A 24,188-nucleotide genomic window follows, 5' to 3' on the forward strand; every position below is an offset into this window, starting at 1 on the left:
CGATTGCTCTGTCTTCTCTCTAGAAAAACTCCTTAATCTTCTTCAGTTCTTCTAGATTCTTGCAATGGCTAAAGATAGTGATTTCTTTAACAACGTGATGTAGGTGGATTTTGAATCCATCTACAACTCTCGGCTACCAGAGATGGAGGCCATATTTCGATCTATTGAGGCTTCCGGTCTCAGGAAGTTCCTAGGAGGTCCCTTTATCAGCTACAACGAGGAAGTGCGGGCCTTCTTTGAATTTGCGAAGTTCATCGAAGATTCCATTTTGGCGTAGGTGAAGGAAACCAATATCATTCTATCAGAAGCCGCGTTTGCTGAGATTTTAGGGCTCCCGACGAAGGACCTGGACTTTTCTATAGAGATTCCTGTAGATATATTAATCAAGATGCAAACCTATTTTTGATCTTGATGGTCCCGTTAGCTGCATCGGGAAGAAGAAGCATCTGAAGTGTGAGTATCGTATTTTATGCGACCTCGTCGCCAAGTCTCTCTAAGGGAGGGGAGGAGCTTTTGATGTGATCACTCAATCCAAGTTTGAAATGATGGCTACGATAACTAGGGGAGTAGTCGTGAACTAGGGATCTGTCTTATTCATCATTCTCTTCCAGATGGTGCTTCCTCACAACAAAAGAAGGTTGGGTTTCTTAGTCCAGATTGGCTGGATCTTGAAGCATATGGGAGTGCTCACCATTCCGGGTACTCCTTTAAATCCCAATAAGATCTTGTCTTCCATCTTGATTGTAAGATATATTACCAGAACAAAGAAAGGTAAGAGTCTAACTTTGAGGCCTCCGGACATTAGTCAAGCAGTGGTAAATCGGAGGGTGGATCTAAACGTATTAACACTTCCAATCGCGCGACATCTGCAAAGAGACTCAAACCATTAGGAGTTGAATCAGTTGTGAGCTCCAACAACATTATTTAAGACAAACTTGGAGAATCTAGCGAAATCAAATCATCTCGTAAGAGCACTAGGTTTGAGGTAAATATCCCCATTCCTCCACTTTTTGTTGCCTCTCCTTCTCCACTAGAAGGTTTTTTAGCATAATCAGCTCAAGCATAGGTTGAGGCGCCTATTGATATTCCGTTTAAACCTGCGGCTATAAAGGTTCAAACGGTAGCCACTTCTGTTCCAACTGATATGTTCAACATTCTTATTGTTGATCGGTCGGATGTTCTTTCATCCGATCAGATAAAGGACACAACAACCGACCAACCTGATGTTATTCCTGTTATCCAGCATGAGGTTTTACCTACGGTTGAGATCTCTTCAACATGTAAGGATGTTGATAAGGTGGTCGCGGTAACCATTGATCAAGAATCAATCCCTATCCATTCCACTCGGCAAGAAGTTTTGCCCTCTTCGACTACTATCAATGTGAAAGTGGAAGATGTCATAAATGCTGGGACTGTGGGGGTTCTTAATTAGGTGCTATCTCACAACATTTTCCCTCCTTTTTTTGATGAGACGATCCAGAGGGATCGAGTTCAGGGAACCTTTAGAGGATCCGAAACTCGTCAAAGTAGTAGGGGCGAAGAAAGACATTGTTGAATTAACGCATGATTCTCCTCTTGATATCACTCTCGAAGCTCAAGCCTCCATTAATTTGATAATCGAAGAGGTTGAAGCTACTACCAATGTCAAAATCAATCTATTTAATATTTGGCTCGACACAAGACTATGCACAAGCTTTAGTGAAGTGCTCCCACATGTTGAAGAAGATGGAAAATGGAATGAAGTGCTGAAATTGGAAAAGGGTAATCTTCTCCTTGACCAAAAAAAAGTTGTTCACGAAGCCCTCAAGAGAAGAGAATTTGTGGCAGCCTATGCGAGTGCTCGTTCCCTTTTTCCATTTTATACCAGTTTTAGAATGAATTTCAATCAATTTGTTGATACTACAAAAACGGATGCGGAGGTGATAAACCATCTTAGCGGGCTGATGGAAAAGTATTGTTCAACTACTCTTCATTTTTTGCAGGGTATAGAATCTTCAAGTTCAGATGAATCTAGGCTCATGCTCCTTAAACAGACTTAAATCATTATAATGAAGACGAGACAATGGATTTCGAATGCCACCCCCTCAGGGCAAGGTTCGTTTTATCTTCAAAGCTAAACAAATATTCAAGGGAGGTCAGGAAACGTCGAAGGAGTATTTAATCGAGTAGGAGAGATCTTCTGTAGAGGAACGATGTTTTTAAATTCTTCCCTTTTGTGATCATTCGCGGCCATCTATTAAAGAGTAGTTCCTCTTTTCTAAGGAAGAGATATAGCGTCATTGAGACTTTGTGTGGGAAGAGGGGATATTGTCTGGTGAAAAAGTGTCAACAAGTGTTACTCTTTCTGAGTCCGAAGAAAGTGAGAAAGAAATTGAGGGTTATCAAGCCTGTTCAAAACCAACGCCCGCAATAGACGGAGTTCCCTCTTCTTCTCCTCAAATTGAAAATTATCCCCCGCTAGGTGTTGAATCATCTCCTCCATAAGAGCAGATGACTAAGGAGAAGGAGTCTGAAGCTCAGAAGTCCGTGCAGTCAACTTTTGCTAACTCTCTTCCTGGTATGTCTATCAACTCAAAAGAAATTTTGGGCCATATCTGTAAACTTAGCGATGAGATTCTTGAAGAAGAGGTTGGCTCTCGGGCGATAATTAATGTTCCTCAACCTCAAGCTTCACATCACGTTGAAGAACCAGATCGATCCATCCAGGTTAGTATTCATGATGAACATATGTGTTATGTCCCTGTTGGTTCCCACCTCTCTGTCCCTTCTTATTACGAAGAAGAGTCTCTAAGAATAGTGAACATCTGCTAAATCGTCACGGAGGCTCTGGCTTCGTGAAAGAAGGCCTTTCCATCCTTTAACTCAAAGTTGAAATTCATAGAGATCTTGTCTACATCATCATCGGTTGCGCATGCTGAGCTAGTTGTGGCTCATAGGATAATAGACGGAAACGTTGTGGGCAACACACAAGAACTATTGAGGATGAGACAACAACTAACCAGGATGAAATCTCTTTTCAACACGAATCTCACTCTTCATGGCGAGACTAAATCTTCAGTTGACCTTCTTTATTCTCAAATAATGGAAATCTCCAAATATCTAAAAGCTTCTTAATTTGAGAAAATGGAATAAGTTGATACAACTGTGCGTAGATTTCAAAATGAGGAGAATGCAACTGTTGAGGTTGCCAAACAATCTGTTGAAGCTGATAATCCCGACAATATTACTTTGGAAGAAATGGCGAACTAGGGGAATTCTTACCCTCATAGCTCTCGTTTCAGACGCAAGTTGACTCAAAGCGGTCATAGCACCCCTCCACCTGATCCTGCTCCACAATGAGCAAGACAGACTCAACAAGGAAGAGGACGTGGACGTGATTCTAGTGATCATGACCCTAGAAGTTTCATTACTAAAGTCATGGGGGACATTTACGAAAGAACTAAAAGGGGATCCTAAATTTCTTTAATTTATGTCCTTTTACGTGTGAACTCCTTCAACTGATTTTGTTGAATTTATGTTCTTGACTAATCTCATGACTTGGCCTGTGTTTGACAAACAAGAAAAATTGACTAATACATGTTTAAGATATAATCAATTACAAGTTTTGATCATTTTTAGGATAAACAATTAAAAAGGGAGAAATTGCGAGATATATATCATTATCTTTGATAATTTATTCTAAATAATTAAATAGGGAGAAATTGTTAAATTAAAGCCGCTAATTAACTTAGGATAATTAATCGACATTATAAAATTACCGGGTTTTGATAATTTAGTTTAAATAATTAAAAGGGGAGAAATTGTTAGATTAAAGCAGCTAATTAACTTAGAATCGACGTTATAAAATTACCGAGTTTTAATAATTTAGTTTAAATAATCAAAAAGGGAGAAATTGTTATATTAAATTAATCAAGAATATTTAATATAATGATTTTACCGGATTTTAATAATTTAGCTTAAATAATCAAAAATGGAGAAATTATTAGATTAAAGTCCGTAGAATTATGTTGGAAGAAAACTATTTCAAGAATGAAAATTCCAAGAATGGAATGTTATAAGTACCAAATTAATGAGAATAATTGATTTGCTACTAGATTGGAGATTTGCTGCTGATTTTCAAATCAATTATAATTGATTTGATATTTATTTTATTTATAGATTTGATTTTTATTTTATTAATATTATATGTAATTCTCACTATTTAAGCACTAGACCTCTTATATAATACATAAGCAAAATACAAGCAATAAAATTATTATTTTCCCTCTCTCAAAATTCTACATGGTATCAGAGCTAAACTTTTGTTCTTGAGCTACAAATTTATTCTTCCACTGCCTCTATCAATGGTTACCATAGCCATTGATAGAGGGCTCTAATCATTATTATTATTATTATTATTATATTTTTTTAATAATGCTATTAAATATTATTATTTTTATTTATTTTTTATGAGAGAATATTTTATTTATCATCAAATTCCAGTAAACTCCGGCAAATCAAACCCTTTTCACTGCCATCCAGCGATACTTCGACGTTTGAAGCCAACTCGTTGTCATCTATATCCAAAGACACTTCGACGATTCGAACGTCACTCGCTATCATAAAATTTTATTGAAACTTTGGCAATTCAAATCCTTTTCACTACCATTTAGCAACACTTCAGGGATTCGAACGTCACTCGCTATCATCAACATCCAGTGAAACTTCGGAAATTCAAAGCCAACTCGTTGTCATCCATATTTCATCCCATCGACAACATCTTTTTCAATCTCTACTCAATGCTCTATTGCATCCCTATACGTTACATCTCGCGATTAGGTGACTGACATACTCACCAAGTCGATTCGAAAAAGTATGTGGCAAGTTGGGCAGTCTCAACATCTACTACCCAACTTGTGGGGGAGTGTAGAATTATCTTGGAGGAAACAATTTCAAGAATGGAATGTTATTAGTAGCAAATTAATGAGAATAATTAATTTGCTACTTGATTGAAGATTTGCTACCGATTGTGAAATCAATTATAATTGATTTGATTTTTATTTTATTTATAGATTTGATTTTTATTTTATTGATATTTTATTTTATTTTTTTATTTTTTATGTAATTTTCTTTATTTAAGCACTAGATCTCTTATTTAATACACAAGGAAAATACAAGCAATAAAATTATTATTTTCCCTCTCTAAAAATTCTACAAAGTCGCTAATTAACTTAGGATAATTAATCGACATTATAAAATTATCGGATTTTGAAAATTTAGTTTAAATAATCAAAATGGAGAAATTGTAAGGTTAAAGTCTTTTATTAATTTTAAGTGTATCAATAAGACTGAGTTGTGTTAATATTGATTCTATGTAGAGTCAAAGTGAAGAAAATCGAAATGGGAATCAAGTCCGGAAGTTGATCTAATTTGGTATTTGATCAACTTCGATTTTGGAGAAGCGCTTCTGGTATTATTTTCGGTTCGGTTTATGAAGAAGCGCTTCCGGTATTATGTTCGGTTTGGTTTTTGGAGAAGCGCTTCCTATATTATGTTCGATTCGATTTTGAAGAAGCGCTTCTGGTATTATGTTCGGTTTGGTTTTTGGAGAAGCGCATCCGGTATTTTGATCGACTCGACTTTTGAGAAGCGCTTTCAGTATTTAACTAGTTCGGTTTTATACGAAACAATTTCGGTATTTTACCAGTTCGGTTTTATATAAAGCGCTTCTAGTATTTAACTAGTTCAGTTTTATATAACGTGCTTTCGGTATTTAACCAATTCGGTTTTATATAAAGCGCTTCAAGTATTTAACTAGTTCGGTTTCATATAAAGTGTTTGTGGTATTTAACCAGTTCAGTTTTAAATAAAGCGTTTCCGGTTTTAACCAGTTCGGTTTTATAGAAAGCGCTTCAGGTATTTAACCGGTTCGATTTTATATAAAGCGCTTTCGGTATTTAACTAGTTCAGTTTTATATAAAGCGCTTCTGTTATTTAATCAGTTCGGTTTTATAAAGAGCTTCCGGTAGTTGATCAAATTCGGTATTTGATCAAGCATCTGAAATCCTTTTCTAGCGCATCAGCCTAATCCGTTATTGCCAGTCTGACACATCAGCTGAGCTAAACCTATAGAAGACTACCACGTTCCAAACTAATTTAGACCTCATGTGATGTACGTTCCCAGTACACCACGATCTCTTAAAGAATATTCGGCACACTACTATTATCCAGTACACCCACGATCAAACGCATACTCTCTTATGTACTACCCTGACACACATCCAACCGAAATAGGACACGTGTCAGTTGAAGAAAATGTGTCCGTTGAGGAATTATCTATTTAAAAAGAAGTTGGAGAAAAATTTGCCACACGAGTGTTTACCGGTTTTTCTCTTGCAATCTCTCTCGGACACACCTAATGCTTTCACGAATCTTAAGCTTTTTGTGTGAACTTCTTTATCAAGCGCTCAAGTTCTCAAGCTTTAAAAGTTTACAAATTTACTAGATCATTAAGTTGTATTACATTCACTGATATTTATGTGTGAGATTCAGTAATGTAAGTTAAACAAAGGTTATTCTGTTTAACAGAGTGTGTTATGCTAGAAGTTCAGAAGCAAGTAGTGTTTAAGTCCTTTGTCTGACCGGGTTTGTGTAAGTGTTGTATTCAAACCAAATCTTCTAGTGAATATCCTTCTCAAGGTTGAGAAGAAGGGGTGACATATGAGAGTGCTCCGAACATCCATAAACAAACTTTATGTCTTATGTTATTTACATTCCAAATCTTCTAACCCCTTATATGTTGCTTCAAGTCTAAACAAACAATTTCGCACTTGACTCCTTTCAAGAGTTTGTGAAGACTTGCGAAGAATAGAAACTTATATTAACTTCTAACACAGTTAATATTCGACTTGGTGCTATAGCCAACAAATATATATTTTTCACCTTTCTCTTCAAGTTTGTTTCTCATTTGCTTCGGGACATGAGCATAACAAATGGATCCGAACACTTTCAAGTGATTGACCAATAACTTTCTACCCTGGACCATGCCTCGAATGATGTCTTGTTTTCAACCGCCTTTGTTGGACATCGATTCAACAAATAAACTTTTGTATAAGTTGCTTCGGCCCAGAAAGTCAATGGTAACCCCTTTGCATTCATCATGGTTTTCGCCATCTCGATAATTATTCGATTCTTCCTCCCAGCTATGCCATTTTGTTCTGGAATATAACTCGTCGTCCATTGTCTTTCAAGACCAACATCTTCACAATATTTCTCGAACTCCTTTGAGTTGTATTCTCCTCCTCTATCACTTCTTAACCTTTTAATCACCTTACCACCTTGTTTCTCAGCCATTTTTAAAACTTCTTGAAAACGGAAAGTGCTACCTTGAGAGAAAGGTTTTTACTGTTGAAATTCATTAGATGTATGTTGCGGAAAATAAGATCCTATCTTAACATTTATTCAGGATGTTAATGCATTTAGCGATTAAAAGCATTATCGAAAAGGTGATATCTTTGATGCGTGAATTCGGTATATCTTGTAGTATAAAGAATGAGAGCCCCACGTGTTGCTCCTCTAGTTGGTCCACACGAGCTCGTCAAGATTCAGTTAACTTTGACTGCTAGGACGAAAGCACACAACATAATCAATCTAATTACTTATGGGTAAAGAATGAGCCAAGATCCTTATTTAAGTTATTAAATTAAAGAGTCATGACAAGAGAAAACTAAAAGACCATCTTTTGGCATTCCTCCGTTTTGGAATTAATATTCATGATAAATATTTTATTTAATAAATAAAATATTATTTCTATCATGTTTGCATAATGAATTTACCATGATTAATTATTTTATTTCATAAATAAAATATTATTTTATTTCATAAATAAAATATTATTTCTATCATGTTTCCATAATCAATTTACCATGGTTAATTATTTTATTTCATAAATAAAATATTATTTCTAATTATTAATATCTAATATATTATTCATAATTGGATTTAATTCTCATTAATCTATTCTGCCAACTCTAAGTGTGTGACCTCATAGGACCCAATTATAATAGCTATGGGTTTAACCCCATTAGTCGTAGTTGGCTTCTAGCAAAACGTTGCGACTCCTAACATAATGGGATTAAATTATTACTGTTAATTGTCCTATCTAGGTTTAGTCATTGCACATTTAAATTAAAGGAAATATTTCCTTCAATCTCTCACTTGTCCTTAAACAAGTGTGCAATATAAGATACATTTGTCTCTTAATGCCTTTTTTGAAGATTTTCTTTTAACTTTAAGATTTTTCTACAACCATCCAATATAAGCATGACGCTCACCATGAAAGTTTGGCACAAGAGAATCATCTATGAGAAAAGCGATCAATGAATCAAGAGGTATGTTGAGGTGTGTTAGTCTCTGAAGCTATATCTTTCAAATTAACCTTGCCAGTTATAATGGTTTTGATGTTTGGTGATTCCTATGTCTCCTCCTTAGAGGAAGTTCTTTCAAATAATTCCACAAGAACTATAAACTCAACATTGTTGCACTCATTCTGGGTCCTAGAATAAGATCCATAATCATGTATCCCACAATTGTTAGATCGCAAAAGTCAAACAAAAAAAGGAAGGCCTTGTTTGCCTAAAATGAAAATAAAGTCTATAGACTACCATCTAGCTTACCATTATCAAAACCAGTTCCAAGTTGAAGTATGATTTTGTCTCTTTTTTTACCAATCTTTAACTTGTGTGGTCTATTTATTGTTACTGTCACAGATTGATTCCTTGTATTATATGTCTTAAAACTAACTTGTGAGAGATATTATGATTTTTCTACCATTCTACAGACCTGAGTGTTTTTAGCAAAATGCACGCAATTCAACTTCATCACACCTAGATTTCTCCTAAATCTCCATTTTGTGCATTGTTTCCTGTTAGATAAAATTGCCGGTTAATAAGAAGACTTAACAAAACAAACTTATTGTGCAAGACCGGTCAAGAACTCCAACCTGTCAAGAACTCCAACCTGCCAAGAACTCCAACCTGTCAAGAACTCCAACCGGTCAAGAACTCGAACCTGTCAAGAACTCTAACCTGTTAAGAACTCTAACCTGTCAAGAAATCCAACCTGTCAAGAACTCCAACCTGTCAAGAACTCCAACCTGTCAAGAACTCCAACATGTCAAGAACTCCAACCTGTCAAGAACTCCAACCTGTGAAGAACTCCAACCTGTCAAGAACTCCAACCGGTCAAGAACTACAACCGGTCAAGAACTCCAACCGGTCAAGAACTCCAACCGGTCAAGAACTCCAAACGGTCAAGAACTCCAACCTGTCAAGAACTCCAACCGGTCAAGAACTCCAACCTGTCAAGAACTCCAACCGGTCAAGAACTCTAACCTCTCAAGAACTCCAACCGGTCAAGAACTCCAACCTGTCAGGAACTCCAACCTGTCAAGAACTCCAACCTGTCAAGAACTCCAACCTGTCAAGAACTCCAACCGGTCAAGAACTACAACCGGTCAAGAACTCCAACCTGTCAAGAAATCAAGCCGGCTAGGAGAAGCAATGACAAATCTAAAACCTGAAGCTATCCGGTTGAACTGAACAACCTGCAAACATACCTGAAGCTATCCGGTTGAACTGAACAACCTGCAAACATACCTGAAGCTATCCGGTTGAACTGAATAACCTGCAAACATACCTGAAGCTATCCGGTTGAACTGAACAACCTGCAAACATAATCAGTTAAAGTGAAGAACGGTCAAGAATTTCAACCGGTCAAGTAATCAAACCGGTTTGAAGAAACAAATGAACAAACTAAAGCTATCCGGATTGAACAGATGAACAACCTGAACGGAAAAAACTCAAACCGGCCAGAAGAGACAAAATCCAGAACCGAAAGTAGCCTGGTTGAATTGCACAACCGGATAACTTGTCAAGATGGAATGAAGTATTCAAGGAGAAGACTACTTAAAGAAAGAAGTCAAGATTATCAAACTAAGTACAATCTACAAATTCGTGCAAACAAACAATTTGAGTATCTGCGGAAGATGATATCAAAGATTCAGACTGTGACATTGCCATATCCATATAAGTATGATGATACTCTGAAGGTTACAGAAGATTTCCTGAAGAAATAGTTACCATTTTGATACAAGTCAAAGGTGCAGCTTTCTAGATGCATGCAACTGGGCAACCGACAGTTGGCATATTAAGTAAAAGACAAATGAAGTCGGTCTGCTCCATGCCTCGGAAGCTTAAACCGCAATTAATGCAATGCTGAACCTCTGCTCAATCAATCAGATTCAAGGATTACCCTGAAGGTATCCGTTGAAGAAATGTGACCGTTGGCACATTTCACCTATAAAATAAGGAGTTGAAGAGGAGTAAAAACAATTACAACAATTCAGAGCAAACAACCCAAGTTCTAACAATCACAAGTTGTGTTTATCTTTCTACAAGATTCAAAGTTTAAGTGTGCATTTGAAGTGTGATTATAATTTCTGTGAGAATTGTACGAGTGTTCATCGAGTAGTAAATAAGTCTCGATTGTGTAGTGTGGTTGAGTATTCCTTAGTGAATATCTTTCTCGCGGTTTCAGAAGAAGGGGTGACGTAGGAGTTTTATCACTGAACATCCATAAAAACTTGTGTCTTGTTCTTTACTTTCTGTCGGTTCCGCTTTCTAACCGACTCGTACTGTCCTAACCGACCCACATCATTCTAACCGACCTACATCATTCTAACCGACTCACTAAACCTCAAACCGACTTTCTCCAAACTCTACCTCTATTCATCCTATGTGTGTGTTGCTTCAGTCTAAAACAAACCACTTCCTCACTTGAACTTGGTTCAAGGGTTTGTGACAGCCTGTGTAGTATTGAAACCGGTGTTAATCTCTAACCGGATTAAATGCCAACCGTTGAAGTTGCAGTGTTAGCCGGACCCCGGTCCCTCATCGGCGATCTAGATCCTAACAATTGGTATCAGAGCAGTCAAGTTTCAATACTCAAGCAACCCGGAGAAGCAAGCATGACTTTCGGCGAGAAACCTGAGGTATTTGATCTCTCCTTTGATGATTTTACCCGAGATGATTTAATTGCTGCACTCAATGACATGGTCATTAAGTACATAAAATTGTCAAAATCTCTTAATCAAACTATTTCAAAAAGCAAGTCTAATAGTTCAAGTTGTTCATCTTAAATCAAAGAAGTTGATGTTTCAATAAATGAGATCTCATCTAAGAATGAGAAGCTCAAGGAAGAAATTACAAGCTGTAATGATATAACTTCAAAGGATGAGATGATTTATGTAAAGCCAACTTCAAGCTGGCTGAAACCTGAGAGAAGGACAGCCAATTTGTATGGCAAAGAAAAACTTGACCGAAAGTCAAGAGATGTTTACCGAAAATCATCCTTTAAAGTTAAATCATCAGCAGATAGATATACTATACATACACACAACAGGAAGTCCATCAAAATAATCAAAGTATGGATTCCTAAGAGACTAAAAAGCCACGGACCCAAAGAAAAATGGGGACCAGATTTTCTATTGTCTATGAATGTAAGTAAATCAAGACAAAATCTTGGAAGAGACAACATTGCATCCGGACAGCCGGCTGCTGACAGACACATCACATGAAGGGAACAAGCATGAAGTGGCTAACATCCTCACAAAGCCACTTCTCGAGTCTAAGTTTTCTTCCCTTAGAAATATTTTAGAATGGTTAGATTACAAAATTTTTCATACAAAATTCTTCTTCAAATAATGTTCTCCTTAAACCAAACCGTTTTTCCAAAAACCGGCCAAACAAACATAAGCTTTTTAAAACCGGCCAAACAAACATAAGATTTTTAAACCGGCCAAACAAACATAAGATTTTTAAACCGGCCAAACAAACATAAGATTCTTAAACCGGCCAAACAAACATAAGATTTTTAAAACCGGCCAAACAAACATAATATTTTTAAACCGACCAAACAAACATAAGATTCTTAAACCGACCTACTTCTTACTTCTTGCATGGTTTTGAATATTTTAAATAAAATAATCAAAAAGGAAGAAATTGATAAATAAAACTTTTCTCAAAATTTTCGCAAAATTTTTCATTTTTAAAAGTCTTTTCCAAAATATTCTTCAAAACAACAAACTCTTTAAACGACCACCGGACGCATGGTTTTGAATATTTTAAATAAAATAATCAAAAAGGGAGAAATTGTTAGATAAAATTGACCGGTTAATAAGAACTTAACTAAACAAACTTCTTGTGCAAGACCGGTCAAGAACTCCAACCTGTCAAGAACTATAACCTGTCAAGAACTCTAACCTTTCAAGAACTCCAACCTGTCAAGAACTCCAACCTGTCAAGAACTCCAACCGGTCAAGAACTCCAACCTGTCAAGAAATCCAACTGAACAACCTGCAAACATAATCAGTTAAAGTGAAGAACGGTCAAGAATTTCAATCGGTCAAGTAATGAAACTGGTTTGAAGAAATAGATGAAAAAACTTAAGCTATCCGGATTGAATAGATGAACAATCTGAACGGCAAAAACCAAAACCGGCCAAAAGAGACAAAATCTAGAACCGAAAGTAGCCCGGTTGAATTGCACAACCGGCTAACCTATCAAGATGGAATGAAGTATTCAACGAGAAGACTACTTAAAGAAAGAAGTCAAGATTATCAAACTAAGTACAATCTACAAATTGGTGCAAACGAACACTTTGAGTATCTGCGGAAGATGATATCAAAGGATCAGACTGTGACATTGCCATATCCATACAAGTCTGATGATACTCTGAAGGCTGCAGAAGATTGCCTGAAAAACAGTTACCATTTTGGTACAAGTCAAAGGTGCAGCTTTCCAGATGCAGGCAACTGGGCAACCGGCAGTTGGCATATTAAGTAAAAGACAAATGAAGTCGGTATGCTCCATGCCTTGGAAGCTTAAACCGCAATTAATGCAATGCTGAACCTCTGGTCCACCAATCAGATTCAAGGATTACCCTGAAGGTATCCGTTGAAGAAATGTGACCGTTGGCACATTTCACCTATAAAAGAATGAGTTAACAGTTACAACAATTCAGAGCCAACAACCCAAGTTCTAACAATCACAAGTTGTGTTTATCTCTCTACAAGATTCAAAGTTTAAGTGTGCATTTGAAGTGTGATTACAATTTCTGTGAGAATTGTACGAGTGTTCATCAAGTAGTAAATAAGTCTCGATTGTGTAGTGTGGTTGAGTATTCCTTAGTGTATATCCTTCTCGCGGTTTGAGAAGAAGGGGTGACGTAGGAGTTTTATCTCCGAACATCCATAAAAACTTGTGTCTTGTTCTATACTTTCTGTCGGTTCCGCTTTCTAACCGACTCGTACTGTCCTAACCGACCTATATCATTATAACCGACTCACTAAACCTCAAACCAACTTTATCCAAACTCTACCACTATTCATCCTGTGTGTGTTGCTTTAGTCTGAAACAAACCACTTCCGCACTTGAACTCGGTTCAAGGGTTTATGACAGCCTGTGTAGTATTGAAACCGGTGTTAATCTCTAACCGAATTAAACGCCCACCGTTGAAGTTGTAGTGTTAGCCGGACCCCGGTCCTCCATCGGCGATCTAGATCCTAAAACTTCCCTTGCACATAAAGGATGAAAAGAAATTCTACAGGCTTCATGGATACAAAAAACACAGGCCCCATGTTTCACCTTGCAAAGATAACATATTAATTATCTACGTGTTTCTTTTATTCCATCAACATTCATAATTGTCTCCATTGTTCTGGTTTCCATTACAAAGACCTTAGGTCACCACTATGAACAAAATAAATGAGCAAAATCTTTTATCGCAGTTTTCAGTCACAAAATATCTTTTGTGGAGCAAGTGCTTTTCGTGTTTGCGTAAACAAGTACTCTCCTAAAATTTCTTAGTTGTTGTTGTTGTCTACTAGAAAATTCTCCTTTATTTCCATCATCGTAAACCAACCACAACCTGTAAACCTAGGTATATAACAACGATTTCAAAACAACAGGTATAAACTAGAAAGGGAAGGCGGAGGGAGATAGATAGGAGAGAGAGGTTTTTATAGCTCAAACCAAATGAGACCGCGACATTTCCACGCTTCTTTAAAGCATCTTATCTAATTCACGTCTTCATTGAAGCTTATAAGTTAACTGTGACATTTTGAAGATTCAGGCTATAATAAATTTGAGAATCGAGGTTAGTCGAGACATAGCCTCATCCTAGAACTATACTCAATCTACTTAGGACTCTAGCAGCTAAATTTAACCAAGAATTCAACAATCATCTATAACAGACAGTAAATAAACTATAAATTAATTAAATGCATTAAAAATTCAAATTATTGTCGACGTTGGTATAATGAAACGACGTCCTAAGCAAATTACAATAGCATAGAACGAATAAGCTTACCTGAAAAACTAAATAAGGAAGAACAATCGGAGACACAGAACTTGGCGTAGAAATTGTTGTCCTTGCCGGAATTGCCTTCAAGCGTTCTTGAATTAGTTCCCCTTATCTCAAGTCAACTCCTCTTTCTTTGTGCTTCTTTTGCTCCAATCTGATCTCAATTAAATGAGTCAACTGCCATGATCTATTTCTTGCACAAAATTAGCTCACCCCATAACTGCAATTCCCGATCCCCATTTATATTCTGTTTGAAGGGTAAATTGGGAATAAACAAATAAAAAATGAAATCCCTCTTACTTTATTCATTAAAAATAAAATCCTTCTTAGCAGACTCTCCTTCAACAAGTTGATTCAGCCTTATTTTTAAACCAATGTACTCAAACTTTTTATGGTAGATTCTGAGCTCAATAATCTTGAATTTCCTCTTTGAATCAACTCAAATGATACATCATAATCCGAGTTATAATTTTTTGAAGTTCACTCTCCATTTGGCCTTCAGTCTTCATGTAGTTTCTTCACCCGAGATTTCAAACGTTCATAACGTTATGCTCAAACCTCCTCATGGATTGAGTGAGTATGCTTTGAAAAGGCATGTGACTTTCTTATAACTCCCATGTTTTGATATTTGGAAAACAGAGTTTGCATCGCCACGATAAAATGACTATAATGTGATTGGTCTCCACATGCAGCACTCTTATTACGGGAGACTTGGTGCGAGCTACATGATGAACCAGAAGGTCTACTTGGTACCATTAAAGATCTAACTCAAATACATTTTCAATGATACTTTATTAACCCTATATGGTCATGTAGATTTAAAGATATGCATTTTTTAAGTGAAGCCTGCCTTTAGTAATCTCCCAAGACTCAGATCTTGAGAATAGATCCACTTGCATCGACTTAGAAGGTACCATAAATGTCGACCCATGGCTCAAAACTGGTGCTATTTGAAAGATATATAAGTTAGATTTCTAACCCAAGTCTAATAAATTATATTTGTTAACCACAGCTCGAGTTATGATTTTTGTGTGAATGGTGTCCAGATTGATTTTCACATAAAGACATTTTCTTTATATCGATACTTCATCAAGTTAAATTATCTCAACGCAAATTCAAGCTAACATAGTTTTTTTTGAGGACTCGGTTCCCTCTCTAAAACATCCAATGTTTTGAAGTTTCAATCTTATTCGAGGCTTAATGACACCCCCAAAGGGTTCAAATACCCATTTATTGATAACCCGTTTTCTAATGATCAAAGCTTACATTTTTAGTGACATCATCTTCCACTAAAATTTGAATTCTAATTGGGTGGTCCAACACCTTAGTTGTTTGACCCTCTAATGACTTCTCCTTGACCTAGGTTGACTCGCTGATTTATGAGTTTACTCGTCAGTTCGATTCATATTTTGGTATTTTTGCCTTTTTGAACTTCTTCTACACATAATTGCAAACATTAATATTATACTCAAAATTCATAATTTTCAAAACAAATGATATGAACGTGTTACGATTTCCAAAAACCGAGTCTTTATGAAAATCGACGTTTTGACCTATAAACGAACTCTGAAATGATCATTCGATACATTTTTGTCAACAACAATATTATACTCAAAGTTCACGATTTTCGTGTTAGTGATATTGATGTATGAGAGAAGTTTTAACTTGAGTAATTTTGAAATTCTACATTTTGACTATTATTTTCATATTTTTCCTAGTCGATTTTCAAAACACATTTTTATGTTTTTATTCTCCCGGCCCAATAAACAAGCATGAACGTTATATAAGATCGAGATATTTATTGTGTACTTGTGGTGTAAAAATGGGGTGTCTACAAACGTTATTTATCAAGCGCTCCTCGAGGACATCCTTCTCATGGTGGCTGAGAAGGATTCTATCAAGCTAGCGTGGGAGACGTTAAAGACGTTACATGTTGGAATGGAGAAAGTTAAGGAGGAAAAAGTGCAAACCTTGAAGACACATTTCGAGAAAATTCGCATTAATAATGGGGAATTAGTGTATGATTTCCCAATGAAATTGACATCCATCGTGACTGGTATTCGCTCATTGGGAGATAAGGTGGAGAAAATCTTCATCTTCAAAAAGGTCCTTAAAGATGTACCACAAAATACATGCAAATCGTTACTGCGATCAAGCAATTTAGTGACCTCAAGAATATAACCGTCGAGGAGATCGTCAGACATCTCAAAGTCTACGAGGAGAAACTTCGCGTCTATAAAGACCAAGAGGAGGAGAACCTATAGCTCACACATGATGAGTGGTTGTCATGAATAAAGAAAACAGAGAAGGAAAATTTTCTTTTAGATCATCGATTTGCAGCGGCAACGGTGGAGATAACCGAGTTCGTGGTAAAGAGCGAGATCGAGGTCGTGGAGAAATATATCATCGACAAGAATACATCAAGCACTGTAAAGACATGAGTACAGTGACGTGTTACGCTTGTCAAAAGTATGGGCACTACGTGCTTGAGTGCCCTAACAAAAGGCCCAATGTTGAGGGAAACTTCACTAGCTTCTATGACGAGGAACTAGCATTAATGTTTGTTGAGGGAGTGATGATTGCTTTTCCTGAAGACGATGAGAAAAAGCTCATTAGCTTCTATGAAGTGGAGTCAACATTAATATTTGTTGCGGGAGTGACGAATGCTTTGCTTGAAGACGAGGAGACAAACCTTGAAGAGTTCATGCAATAATTATCTAAGGAGGAATCAGAGGTAGTGTTGGTCAATGAAGAAAAAGTCATGGTGAACCTCCTCACAAGTGGCGATGAGTATAATCATAACGACGTGTGGTACCTTGATAGTGGAGAAAATAACCATATTATGGGCCATCGAGAGAAGGTCAATGAGCTCGATGAGAAAATCACCGGAAATGTGAAGTTTAAAGACATAAGGAAGGCACATGTTTGTTAATCCAGACTCTGGGAAAATCTGTGTCAGTAGAGATGCCGTGTTAGAAGAGGAAAAGAAGTAGGAGTAGTGCAACAACAACAACGAGTTCATACAAAATTCTGTGGATTTTAGAATCCTACAAGATGTATATGTGGAGACACCACTATTAGAGATGGATCTTGATGAATTGTTGTTTCTTCCCACCGACGAGTCAACAACATATCACAAGTCGATAGGCAAAGAGCCGTGGTATGAGGACATGAAGAAAGAGCTCGAGTCCATCAAGAAGAACAAGACATAGGAGCTCACTAACTTGTCACATGTTCACAAGACTATCAGGTTTAAAGTGGGTTTTCAAGTTGAAAAGAGACAGTGAAGACAACATCCTCAAGCAAAAAGCGAGATTAACGGTGAAAGAGTACGTGCAAAAGTAAGGTGTTGATTTTGAGGAGACCTTTGCACCGATAACGAAACTTGACACAACGAGGTTAATTCTTTCCATCACAGCACATTGTGGATGGAAGATTCATCACTTGAATTCCAAATCAACATTTCTATGGTGACATCGAAAAAGAATTCTAAGTTGCTCAACCTGAAGGCTTCATTATCAAAAATAAAGAGCACAATATGTACAAGTTATACAAGGCTCTTTACGGACTATGTCAATCACCAATGGCGTGGAACACTTGCCTCAACAAGAGAATGATGAGTCTTGGCTTCGTGAAATGTTTTCAGTAGTATGATGTGTACACGAGAAACCATGGAGAAGAAGTACTCATTGTTGGCGTATATGTCGACAATCTGGTCGTGACTAGATCAATCATCAAGGCGTTGATGAGTTTAAAAAGTGAATGATGAAGAAGTTTGAGATGAGTGATCACGGGCTAACTCTTGTACTACCTCATACAAGGTGGACCAAACAAAAGATATCATCGAGGTGAGGCGGGAAGATTATGGAAAGAGGTGTTGAAATAGTTCACAATCAAATAGCCGATGGAAGCAAAATTGCAGCTCGGAAAAGAAAGGAAGTGGAAGGAAGCTTAGTGGATCCAAAGGAGTATGGGCGTATCATCATGTGTCTCAGGTACTTGATGCCTACTCGACCCGTTATATCTTATCCAATTGGAAAAGTGAGTCGATACATGGAGCAGCCTACCACTTTACAAAACAGACAATAAAACACATTCTTCGTTATGTGAAGGGAAGGACGAGCTATGGTGTTTTATCTCAATGGGAATATGATCACCTGGAAATCTCAGAACCTATGAACTATTGGTTTATCTTCATGTGAGTCGGAGTTTATGGCAGTTACTACAGAGTCGTGTCAAGGACATTGGTTGAGAAACTTGTTGAGCGAGGTTCTTGGATGCGAGCCAAGGCTGGTAACCCTCTATGTTGACAACAAGTCCGCAATAGCATTAATGAAGAACTTGATGTTTCATGGACGCAACAAATACACCGACACTCGGTTCCACTTCATTAGTGAATGTGTCGAGAAGCTACATATCGTCGTAGAGTTTGTAGCACTAGAGAGCAATGTGCGAAAATTCTCACCAAGGCGCTAGCAAAAGTCAAATTCGCGGAGATGTGAAAGCTAATCGGCGTAAAGAATCTCGAACCAAATCAAGCTTATAGGGAGATTGTGAGTCTAAGCATTGATTGTCTGCAAATTGAAAGTTGTTGGTTTTTCTTGTCTTTTATGCAATTTGGGCTTATTTAATTATTAATGAGTTTGGGCTTATATGTATAAGTAATTTAGGATTTCTAGGTTAATTTACTCTTTTATAAAGGTTGTTTGTAAAGGTTAATATACAACACTTAAGACTTTTAAAACTTTTTCTCTTGAACAAATATTATTGTCCTTCCCAGTTTTTCCAATATTTTCTTTCTTCCTAATTGTTCTTAGAAGTCTGATAATTAGAACCAACAATCATGTTTTCCATATGTTTCGAACTTGAGGGTTAAAACCTTTAAAAGTTGTAAATGAAGGTCTGTATTAAATTTATATGAAGGTGTACATGAATGTGTTAATAGTTTTATATGAAATTTATTTTCAAATATTTCAGTTTTCAAACAATATTTTAGTTTCACATGATATTTTATATATAATCGAGTTTTTTTAGAATTAGAAGTTGTGTTAAAACATCAAACCAAACATTCGAAATGATTTAACAACTTTTGTTATCCTATTACAATTTTAAAACACTTCAATAAATTTTATTCTAAACTAAATAGTATGATTTTTTTTTGTAATTCATGACTATCAAATTAGTGATAAACGTAATGAGAAATAAGAAATAAAACATTGAAGTTTTATTTTTATTCATTTGGCATTCATTTAGTAAATTTGGATCGTTTTATGTCATTTTAAATAATAAATAAATAAAATCAATTCAAATTTCTATTTTATTTCAAGTCAAACATAGGGACAAATACCCCCAAATTCTTCTAGGTTGAGTAATTTATTGTCACACCCCTAACTCAACAACATTAATAGTATTAAATTTATTTATGACAAATGTTAGTTAATTCCTTAACAAGTGCATCAATCTCTCGATCATCTCCTTCCCTTATGAATTTTTCTTTGATTTCTCTAGCTTTCTTCCTTATCTCCTTCCCTTTATCCTCAACTAGGAGTTCTCTAGTCACTCTCGCTATCTCTGGCCCATTGAATCCTCCATCTTTAGCTCTATACACCTCTACTCCAACGCCAGCATTCACAACCATACTCGCATTGTTCGGCTGATCGTACTGAACAGGCATAGAAATGATTGGTACCCCAAATGCTATTGCCTCAGTGATAGAACCCCAACCACAATGGGTTATAAACCCACCAGTGCTTTCATGAGCTAAGATCCTTGCTTGTGGAATCCATTTGTCAACCATCAATCCTCTTTCTCCAACCCTTTTAAGAAAACCTTCAGGCAAGGATTCCTCAATTCTAATCTTCTGTTCTAAAGGAAACTGAATTACCCATATGAAGTTTACCGTGCTTTGTTCCAATCCGTAAGCCATTTGATATCTATCTTCTTTAGATAGATAACACTCCGATCCGAACGATACCAAAACTGTAGATGCTTTCTCCTTTTTGTCCAACCATTCAATTATATTCTTGCCATATTCATTTAATGCGTCACCTTCTGCAGCATCTTTAACGAGGGGACCAGTGGGAATCACTCTTTTCCCAATCAAGGATGATGTATAGTCGACATATTGTTCATCAATCTCTCCAAAAGTCTTGGCCAAGATTATTTCAAAAGATTTCAAGTTTGAGAAATGATTAATTACCCCTTCTTCATCAACATCAACATCAATTTCCTTGGATTGATCTTCCTCATATTTTTGGAACCAGTATGGATCTTGAGGAATCAGTTCAGGGTATGGGAATTTGGATATCCCATAATCGGTTGTCATGTGAAAACCATAACAAAGAATGGCGACACTTGTTACGTGGAACATAATAGCAGGAACTGAGAGAGAAGCGGAAACATCATGAGCCCATGGGTTAAGGACATCACATATAACTAGATCTGGTTTGATTTGTTTTAGTATATCAGAGAATGCGGGACCTGCCATTTGAAAGGTTTTCATGAGTGTATGATTGAGGTGTGGAGGGAGTCCGGTGGTTGTATGGTGGTGGGGAGGAAGCTCGGGAGGATATGGAAGTTGTATTTCAATAAAATGGAGAAATGGATGATCGATTTCATTTACTCTTTTTTTAACAGAGTCCAGGATTACCTTTGTAGAACATACATGGATTGTATGGTTTCTCTTTCCGATCTTCTTCGCTAGCTCTAAAAATGGAGAGGCATGTCCATGAGCCAACCATGGAAGCATCACAATATTCAACCTTCTTTCTTTAGGTTCTTCCATCTCTCCCTCCCTCTCTCTCTCTAGATGTTTGTGGGTTCAAATTGATGTAGAATTCAACATTTAGCTTCCTAGTAAATATATAGATGATCTTCAATATTAATTTTATTTGCTATAATTGAAATTTATTATTTATAGATTTGGAAACAAAAAAAAAATATTAATGATAATGTTATTAATTATAAAGTATTTAGCTTTTGAATTACATAAATATTTTGCTAGATTTATAAGATCTAATATATTCGGAAAAAAAATAAAAATCCTTTTCTATTAAAATGGGATTTATTGTGATTTTTAAATTCTCTTTATAAATATTTTTCTTGTTGTCATAAATATTTTATTAATACTTTTCTAATTACTATGGCTTACTTTTTGAAAAGTGTTTGAATTCTTTGACCAACAAGAAAATGTACACATTCAATGTTTTATTTAGACAATCCTAGTTAAATATTTTCATAATCTATTTACAAATTTCTATAATATATACAGAGAACCTATAATAACCATTAAAATATTGACAAATTATTTTATCTACTCCTAACAATATATATATATATATATATATATATATATATATATATATATATATATTATATAGATGTTTAAATCTTTTTATTAAAGAAACAATGAAATATATTAATATATTTGAAATTAATAAATAAGAATACTACAATGATACTAAAATTTACAATACTATTTTTTAAACAATTTATATTATTTTAAAATGTAAAATATGATTAAATTGTATTGAATTTTGACCAATATTCTAATATCTTTAGTTAAAGTTTATTAAAGAACTAATAATTTGAGTAGAAATTACATAATTGCCATTATTATTTAATTAATCATACTTCTGAAAGAATTATTTTTTTAAATCATAAAACAATTTTAATTATAGAGACCTAATATAGTAGAAATTATGCCGAGAGTGTGTTTAATGAGGAGGAATTGAAATTGAAATTGAAATTGGCGTTGGCGTTGGCGTTGGCGTTGGCGTTGGCGTTGGCGTTGGCGTTGGCGTTGGCGTTGGCATTGACGTTGGAATTTTAATTCCATGAGAATTGACATTGAATTAAAATTCAATTCCTATATTTGGAAAAATTATAGAATTGTAATTCAATTCAAATTCTTATGTTTGGGAAAATGATAGAATTGTAATTCAATTTCCATTTCTATGTTTGTAAAATAAAATATCGATTCAAAATGTTAACTTCTTAAATATGTTTTCACGTTTTTGGCACGTTTAATACGTTTTTGACATTTTTAACACGTTTTTGGCACGTTTAAACACTTTTTTGACATGTTTAACACGTTTTCACACTTAAAACAATCACACGTTTAAAATGTTTTTCACGTTTTTGATATGTTTAAAACGTTTTTGACATTTTTAATACGTTTAACATGTTTTTCACACGTTTTGACAAGTTTAACACGTTTTTCACGTTTTTGGCACGTTTAACATGTTTAATACATTTTTCACATGTTTAACATGTTTTCACGTTTTTGGCACGTTAAACACGTTTTCGCATGTTTAACACGTTTTCCCACACATTTTACACATTTTTGACACGTTTAATACGTTTTTCATGTTTTGGCACGTTTAACACGTTTTTCACGTTTAACATATTTTTCATGTTTAGGGCACATTTAACACGTTTTTGACATTTTTAATACGTTTAACAAGTTTTCATACGTTTTGATAAGATTAACATGTTTTTCATATTTTGGCTTGTTTAACACGTTTTTGACATGTTTAACATGTTTTTCACACGGTTGACATGTTTAACTCATTTTTGGCACGTTTTATACATTTTTGGCACGTTTAACACGTTTTTAATATACCTAACATGTTTAAGACGTTTAACACGTTTTTGGTACGTTTAACACATTTTGACAAGTTTAACATATTTTTGACATGTTTAATATGTTTTTCATGTTTTTGGCATGTTTAACACGTTTAGGCATATTTAACATGTTTTAAACATGTCAAAAGTGTGTTAAACGGACCAAAACATATTAAACATATCAAAATGTGGTAAATGTGCCAAAATTTATCAAACGTGTTAAACGTGCCAAAAATGTGTTAAACATACCAAAACGTATTAAAAGTGCCAATAACGTGAAAAACGTTTTAAATGTGTCAAAAGTGTGTTTAATGTGCCAAAAACATGATACACGTGTTTAATGTGTTCAAAATATGTTAAACGTGTTAAAAATGTAAAAACGTGTCAAACATATCAAAAATGTGTTAAACGTGCCAAATAAGTGAAAACCTTGTTAAACGTGCCAAAACGTGTTAAACGTGTCAAAAACGTATTAAATGTGTTAAAAATGTGTCAAACGTGTCAAAACGTAAAAAAAAAACACGTGAAATGTGTCAACAACATGTTAAACATATTTAATGTGTTTAAAACGTTTTAAACGTGTTAAAAACATGAAAACATGTCAAAAACGTGTTAAACGTGCCAAATATGTGAAAAACTTGTTAAACGTGTCAAAACGTGAAAAACGTTTTAAACGTGTCAAAAATGTGGTAAACGTGTCAAAAACGTGTTAAACGTGTCAAAAACGTGTTAAACGTGTCAAAATGTGTTACACGTTCCAAAAACATGATAAACATGTTTAATGTGTTAAGAAAGTATTAAATGTGTCAAAAACGTGAAAACATGTTAAACGTGTCAAATATGTGAAAAACTTGTTAAACGTGCCAAAATGTGCAAAATGTGCCAAAATATGTCAAAATGTGAAAAAACGTGTCAACATGAACATGTTTAAAACATGAAAATCGTGTTAAATGTATTAAAATGTGTTAAACGTGTCAAGGACGTGAAAAACGTGTTAAATGTGTCAAAAACGTATTAAAGATGTCAAAAACGTGTTAAACGTGTCAAAAATGTGTCAAAATATGTTAAACGTGTTAAAAACGTGTTAAACGTGTTAAACATGTTTAAAATGTGTTAAACATGGTAAACATGTCAAAAACGTGCTAATTTGGAATCACAATTCC

General features: G+C 35.4%; 1 protein-coding gene across 1 annotated transcript; it reads right to left on the bottom strand.

The window, feature by feature from the left end:
- Positions 1-19,816: 19,816 nt before the first annotated feature.
- Positions 19,817-21,184, bottom strand: LOC124914282 (UDP-glucosyltransferase 29-like). Its single transcript, XM_047454795.1, has one exon. It carries the CDS (start codon positions 21,182-21,184, stop codon positions 19,817-19,819), a length of 1,368 nt encoding a protein of 455 aa, XP_047310751.1.
- Positions 21,185-24,188: the final 3,004 nt, after the last annotated feature.

The sequence above is a fragment of the Impatiens glandulifera genome, chromosome 9 (assembly GCF_907164915.1).
Source record: "Impatiens glandulifera chromosome 9, dImpGla2.1, whole genome shotgun sequence".
NCBI lineage: Eukaryota > Viridiplantae > Streptophyta > Magnoliopsida > Ericales > Balsaminaceae > Impatiens > Impatiens glandulifera.